The sequence below is a fragment of the Equus quagga genome, chromosome 11, assembly GCF_021613505.1.
Source record: "Equus quagga isolate Etosha38 chromosome 11, UCLA_HA_Equagga_1.0, whole genome shotgun sequence".
Taxonomy (NCBI): Eukaryota; Metazoa; Chordata; class Mammalia; order Perissodactyla; family Equidae; genus Equus; species Equus quagga.
This window is the reverse complement of record NC_060277.1, coordinates 57,581,321-57,588,525: the sequence shown is the minus strand read 5'-3', so window position 1 is coordinate 57,588,525 and position 7,205 is coordinate 57,581,321. Positions and strand designations below refer to the sequence as shown.

Here is a 7,205-nt window from a genome sequence, read left to right as displayed (position 1 = left end):
AAGGATGTTCATCAGAAATCTAATTTTCTTTCCAATTACAACTCTTTTTGAAGTATCAAACTCTTTTCTCCCGTTTCCTCCCTAATTTTTCACGGGTGCTGCTTTGCTGGCTCAGCCAGTCCCTGGGCCCTGACCCGCCATGGAGCCGTGAGGGGCCTCGGTGTCCTCATTAGGGAAGGGGTGCACCCCACGGCTCCGAGGGCTCCGGCCTTCCTGCCCGGGGACAGCATCAGGCAAAGTAGGCATAGAAGAAGATGTTGACGCATACGAGGAGGATGGCATTGAAGCCACAGACACGGGCCCAGAAAGCATATTTCTGGGCTGTTCGGCTATCACCTGGAGGGGGTGGGAGAAGGAGAGGTCCAGCTGAGGGCCACAGGGCCATACCCGGCACCCACGCCCGCAGCCCCCTCCTCAGGGTGGGGCAAGATGGAGTGCCTAGGGCCACACACGTACTTGTTTTGGCTCCTGGAGGCAGGGCCCGAGCCAGGGTCCACCAGGTAAGGTTCTCAATCTGCAGGGAATAGGGAGGGAGGGGGGTGTGGCAGGACAGAGGAGGACAGCGGTCAGTGACGGAAAGAAGGCAGCTGAGTTCAAAAAGGGCCGGGGCCAGGTCCAGAGACAGTTAGGGGCCAAGAGCTAGCTAGAATCTTGAGTCAGAGAGGGTCAGGGGTCAGAATGGGACCAGACTCAGAAGTTGTTAAGGGCCAGGGGTCAGGGATAAGCCTCGGAGGGTTAGGAGTCAGAGGCCAGCGCAGCTCACCTGAACACTTTCAGGGGGTGGCGTCAGCAGGCTCCCAGCCACCACCACAGCTCCACTGAGCACAAAGAGGGCGATGGCAAAGTGCAGGTAGTGCATGCTGCCGAGGACGGCAGGCCGCGTGTCCGGGGCGCCGCAGGGCGGGGCTGGGTGAAGGAATTCCAGGACCAGCCTCGTGGCGCCCACTGCCAGCCCCACCATCAGGCCCCAGAAGGCCCCCTGAGGAGGAGGAGGCAGGACAGCTGGGGCCGTGGGAGGAAGGCACAGGCGCAGGGCAAGATGCAAGCAGGCTGCAGCTCACCCACAGGGGAGGACAGAGCCCCACCCCACCTGCCCAGGCGCCCCTCACCAGCCGCCCACCTGCTCGTTGGCACGCTGCCAGAAGATGCCGAGGACGAAGACCGCTGTCACTGGGGGTGCCAGGGAACTGGTCACCGACTGCATGTAGATGAAGAGCTGCCCGCTGTTGGAGCCCTGCAGGACTGGGATCCAGGCCACGCTCACACCGATTAGCACCACGATGACCAGCCTGCGGGCAGGCAGTGGGCACGCTCACCCGAGGCCCTTCCCCAGCCTTCCCCCACGTCCCCCTGGTCACTAGGACTTGCTCTCCATCTGCCCCTGCTGCCCTGGCTCCAGCCTCCTCCCTGGCCCCTGGTCCACCCCTCGGGGGTCGTGGCCAGTCCTGCCTCACTCCGGACTCTCCTCTGGCTCCCTGTGCCTGCAGAAGCCAACTCAGCCTGTCTGCTCCTTCTGGTCCCTGGGGGCTCTGCTGAGTCAGCCCTCAGAGAGGCCCCCAATGGCCCCCCAGGATCTCCCGCGGGTCTTCAAGACACCCAACCTCTCCATGGACGTCTATCTGGGCATTCACTTGCCTACTGTCTGTCTCCCCTCCTGGCTGGAGGCACCAGGAGGGCAGGAGCCTCATCTCTGGAGTTGACTGCTGCATCTCCTAGCACATAGTAGGTGCCCAATAAACACTGGGTGACTGCGTGAAACACGTGCTGCCCTCACATTTGGGCCAGACTGGCCTCTTTTAACACTGGCGGCCTCTGCAGGAGCTGTGACCTCTGTCTGGCACATCCATACCCCCACAGCCCTTGGCTGCTGACTCATATTCATCACAGCTCGACCCCGTCGTAAGAGTCCAAGGTTGGGAGCCAGGCGGCCTGGGCTTGGGTTAGGACCTGGACTTGGCTGTGAAGCTGGAGCCCTCTGACCAGCTCGTGTGAGCCCTTCCCCTCCCCACCCTGCGTGGGCTCCTCTTATCGGCTCCTGTCTGCCTCCCCACGGGGCGCAGGCCCCTCCACAGCAGGGACATGCTTCATTTGTTCATTCGACAAACCACTCACGAGGAGCCCTCCTGACTGTAGGGCTCTGTGCTGCTGAGTAGACCTGGTGATGAGTGGGCCCGAGTCCCTGCCCAGCATCCAGGGTCAAGTAAGGGAACAGATGAGCCTGTCACCCTGTGCTCAGGGCTGGGCTGAGGGGGCCCAGAGGAAGTATCAATCCGGGAGGTCTTCCAGGAGGAGGGGACCCTGGAGCCTTGAAGGTGTGTGGGATCCAGCTAAGGAGACAGAGCTGGGGTGAGGTGTCCCATCTGCTCCTTCCTGGCTGAGTGCCCCTCGCCCCTGTGTCCTGGGTCAGTTGGGAGCCCCTCACCCCCGAGGTGGGTGGTGGGGGAGACCCCTGGAAGGCTGCACAGGACGGCAGGGGCAACAGAGGCGGTGTGTGCAGCTGGGGTGTGTCCCCCTTGCTGCATGCCCACCCTCCTGCCTCCCTGTCTTCCCTTCCAGGCCCGAGGGAGAGGGTGGAGGAAGGAGGTGCCACCCCGATTAAGGCTAATTAACCCTCAGCCTGGCGGGCGGGCGGGTGCTGCTCTCTTCAAAGGCACAGGAGGGCTCCATTGACACCATCCCACCCCGCCCTCCCCGCGCGGGGACCAGACTCAGCATCTCTGCTGCGGGGCCTGGGCTTCCCGGCCGGCCTGGAGGGGCCCTGGCCTTCCCACTGCCTCTGTGGTTTCCTCTTCTGACTCAGCCGCCTCCAGGCTGCCAGAGGGACCCCAAACCTAGAGGCCGTCCCTTCTGCCTGGAACGGCTTCTCCAACGCCTCCCCCGGCAAACCTCCCCCATCCTCCAAGGCCCAGCTCAAGGCCCTCCTCCAGGGAGCCCTCCTGACCAGCTCCCGCACACACACTGCCGGCGGCACGGCTGGCCCCACCAGCTCCATTGCTCTGAGATCTCTCTGGATCCCCTGTGTTGCCCAGCTTGACACAGGGTACCCGGGAAGGCTCAGGCACTATTTGTGGACTGAGTAATAGACAAGGTAGACAGAAGGGGGTAGCAGGGGAGGGAAACGAAGGAGCAGAAGGATGGAGGAGTGGGCCTGGGGCTGGCAAAGACCAGGGCCCCAGACGCGAGGTCATCACTGGCCCCAGGCCTGTGCTGGCTGCTCTGGCACCCCCCACCTGATGAGACTGTCAGGTCACCGGCACGCCCCTGCCTGCCCCTGCCCCACGATGGCCTCCTCCCCAGGCTTCTGGGTGTACCCTGCTGCTAAGTCCCATCCGTCCTTGGATCAAGGCTTCAGAGATCCAAGACCCCACATGGTCTAGGAAACGCAGCTTGAACAGTGTTGTTTTAGGCAGGAGGAGGCTGGAGGTATGGGGGAGGTGTCCTGGCACTTCAAGAAGGAGGGATGGTAAAGCTGAACCCTGGTCCCACACAATGTTGGGCCCTTTCCACTCTACCGAACTGGCAGCTGGGAGCCAGAGAGGGGGAGCCACCTGCCCTGCATCACACAGCCTTTCACCCACAGGGAGGCTGGCAGGGCCCAGCTGGGGCGGAGTGGGGCTTGACTGGGTGGAAGAGGTGGGAAGGAGGGCCAAGGGCACTGTGGCTGGGGGCCCAGGCACATGCTGAGCAGCAGGATGGCAGCCAGGTCCCCGCTCCCGGGATGCTGGAGCATGGAGGGGCTCAGGAAGGGGTCTGTGAGGCAGGGCGGGCTCCCCTGGCAGGGAGAGGCGGTTGGCTGGGCGTGCTGGTGCAGAAGCGTCCTGCAGGCGCGGAGAGCCTCCTTGTTTGGAGGCCGTGAGCCTGCAGATGAGCTCATGCTCGCTCGCCCGCTGCCTGGCGTGTCCCAACAGGGCCCTTCCGACAGAAGCCCGGCTTCTCCGCCTCACTGGGACAACCGCCCGCAGCTCGGGGGAGACCCCACCCTGAGGACGGGGGCCATGGGCTCCTTGCCGGAGGGCACATTGTTGGCCAAGCTAAGCACCCAAGGGCCAGGCCCCTGGACCAGCAGAGTGGGGGGCCAAATGGCTCGGAGGGAGACGGAGGGGTGGGACCCAGGAGAGGGCCCAGGCAGAGGGACACGTGCACACACTCGGAGATGCCAACCCCTCATCATCCACTGCTGAGTCCAGCCCTAAAGGACTCCCAGGTACTGGCAGAGCACGGGGCTGGAGGGCTGGGCCAGGTCAGCCCCTGCCCACCCCCATGGGGCGGGGCATCAGGGAGACAACTTGGATCTATGGGAGCCGTGTGTGCTGCGGGGGGAACCTGGCAATAGTCCCCTGTGGGCAGCTTAGAGAGAAAGAGAGGGGTTCATTCCTTGGTCAGGGGTATCAGGGAGGGCTGCATGGAGGAGGGGACACAGGCAGAGTCTCGAAAGAGCAGAGTGAGTCCTCGAGGTAATAAGGAGGGGACAGGCAGGGCTAGGAGGAAATGGACAGAAGCTCAGCGGGGCTAGGTGCACAAGGGCTGGAGAGACAGCTGTGGCCTGAGTGTGGCCACTCCTGAGCACGGGCTCTAGGCCCTCTCTGGGGCAGCCGGGAACCACCAGGGGCCTAGGGGCCCAGATATGGGGAAGACAGACAGATCTCTGGCATGGTTGGGGGAAGGGGTTCTCCCTGGCAGAGACTCCCTCAAGAGTTCAGCTCAGGGTAAGAGACGTCCCCGAGATGAGGGCTGTGACCGTGACGGCGTGGCCAGGAGAGTGATGAGGGAGCTGGGATGGACAGGATGTTCTTGCCTCTTCTCTCCTCTCCTCCCTGGCATCCTCCTTTCTCCAAATGGCAACCTCCTACTTACCCCTCAAAGCCCACCTGTGGTGGGGCCTCACCGGCTGTTCTCGGGCTGGGGAAGCCTACCGCCCAGCCCCTCCCCAGGGGCCTCGCACCGCCACCATACCGTCCCACCAGCAGCAGCTCCCGCTCGCCGGCACGGGGCCGCAGCCGCCTCCAGATGTCCATGGTGAAGAGCGTGCTGCTGCTGTTGAAGATGGAAGTCAGCGACGACATGAGCGCGGCCATCATCACTGCGATCATCAGCCCCCGCAGACCTGGGGCAGGGACAGGGGCTGCTGAGACCCTGCTGGCCCTCGCCCTGCCGCGGGAGCCCCTCCTGCCTGGGTCTCACTTCTGAGGCTCCCTCGGCATCAGCTATTCATTCACAAGCCCCTGTGAGCAGAGCGCCAGCCGGGAGGGGGCTGGGGGCGTGGGAGGTGGTGGAGAGAGACCCCAACATGGGAGGAGAGGCTGAGGACAAGGGGGCCACCTGTGAGTCTGCTGCTGGGGCCAGGCTGCTGGCAACATGGTCGGGGCTCTTCTCGGCCCCCGTCCGGGCAGAGCCGCGCGCTCACGCAGCGCTTTCGCAGCCATGACTTCACTGGACGAGGGTTCCTAACCCTTTGACGGGTGAGGACGTGGACACGCAGAGAGGGGAGGAGCGTTGCAGAGGGGCCCGCAGCAGGCCAGAGGCGGAACTCTGGGGTGGGCTGGGGGAGCCCTCGGGGGGACCCTCAGCTCGGAGGTCCCACCCTGGACAGGGCAGCGGCCCAGGGTCCGGGGTCCCCCTCACTTCCTGTGTGGGGCAGCCCCCAGCAGGCACAGGCAGTCCTCTCCCTCCTTGGCTCTGTGGAAGAGGAGATGCAGTGCCCCGGGGCGAGAGAAAAAGCCACCCGTGACTGGCTGAAAATGAGTGAGGGGTCGCCATCGAGGTGGGTGAGGCAGTGCTGTGCAAAGCCTTCTGGGGAGCTGTGGGCTGGAGAGGGACTGAGGTGAGGGAGGACCCAGTGCAGTGTGGCTTCAGGCTAGTCTCCCGCCTCTCTGGGCTTCAGCCTGTGTCTCCAAGGCCTCTTGTGTTTTTCCGTCAAGAGTCTAAGCACCTCCTTCAACTCTGCAGATTCCCCGTCTGTCTGTTCTCCACTCCCTGCCCTAGAATAAGCCTGACCCAGACCCCGCTCCCCTGAGGGCTCAGCTTTACAGGTGCCATTTGTTGCCTGGCTGGGTTGCCTGGCCCTGGTTCTGCATCTGACCCGCTGTGTGACCTCCAGGCATCCCACACCCTCTCTGTTCACTTGTCAGGCTAACTGGGATGGGGCCCAAAGGAAAGTGAGTTCAATCATGGTTTTCTCCAAAACATTTCTCCACTCTCCTCCCTGCTCAAGAGAGGTGGATTAACTTGGGGCTTATTCTCCACCCACTTTGCAGACAGGAAGCTCAAGGCCTAGAGAGGGGTTGTGGCCCAACAATGGCTGGGTGTCATCCCTGGGGAGCTTAGTGAGCACCCCCAGAACAGAAGAGGAAGGTGAGGCCCAGAGGTGGGACCCACAGTGCAGCCAAGCCTTGCGCCAGGCAGTTTCCCTACCTTATTAGGTTTAATCCCAGCAACAAGGCAGATGGGTGGGTAGGCGTCATTATCCCAATCTACAAATGAGGACACTGGAGCGCTGAGCAGGGGAGCGACATGCCCCAAATCTCTCTGCCAGCAAGTGGCAGAGCTGAGACCTAATCCCAGGTCTGTGTACTCACGGCCCTTGGGCCTCGGCTCCCGGGGGAGGGAGGAGCACAGTGGGGCCAGGAAGCTTCCAGTGGGGAGACCAGAGGGAGGGCAGCGGACACCCAAGGGTCTGAGAATCAGAGGGGAAACCCTCGAACTGCAAAGGGCCTCAGAAAGCTGTCTCCTTGCTTAGGTGGGCCCTCCCATAGCCCTTGCGGTATAGCCTATGCTTGCATACCTCCCGTGACTGGGAACTCACCACGCAGTATCCGACTGGCTGGGCTGCTGCTGCTGCCATGAGAAAACCTGCCCCTTAGTTCTACCTGTTGGCCGTGGTCTCTTGGGGAGGCGGAAGGTCCTGGCTCCTGTGGGGGCTTGAGCCCCTGGTCCCGCAGAGTAAGCAATGGGCTTGTGGCCAGACAGCCTGGGGTTTGTGTCTCAGCCACTCTGTAGCCCTGGACAACTCACTTTCCCCTCCCTGTGCCTCAGTTTCCCCATCTGTAAAATGGGGCTGATAACGACAGCCTCAGGTTTTGAGAGGAGGACGCACGTTAATCACGCGTGGAGCCCTTGGAACAGTGGCTGGCACACGGTGCGTGCTGTGGGGGTTCTCTGTTATTATTATTTCCCTCTCTTCCCCGTGAGCAGAACATCCCACCTAG

General features: G+C 62.8%; 1 protein-coding gene across 2 annotated transcripts in view; it reads right to left on the bottom strand.

Annotated features, from left to right (window-relative positions):
* Positions 1-3: 3 nt before the first annotated feature.
* The window catches only part of SLC5A10 (solute carrier family 5 member 10), a 74,127-nt gene continuing 66,925 nt past the window's right edge, over positions 4-7,205 (bottom strand). For both annotated transcript variants that reach the window (XM_046674832.1, XM_046674831.1), the window contains 5 exons: positions 4,954-5,104; positions 1,121-1,289; positions 764-979; positions 457-514; positions 4-336 (listed from right to left, as the gene is read on the bottom strand). In XM_046674832.1, coding sequence (XP_046530788.1) covers positions 230-336; positions 457-514; positions 764-979; positions 1,121-1,289; positions 4,954-5,104 — 701 coding nt within the window. In that variant the 3' untranslated portion in view covers positions 4-229. The remainder of the gene's footprint in view (positions 337-456; positions 515-763; positions 980-1,120; positions 1,290-4,953; positions 5,105-7,205) is intronic.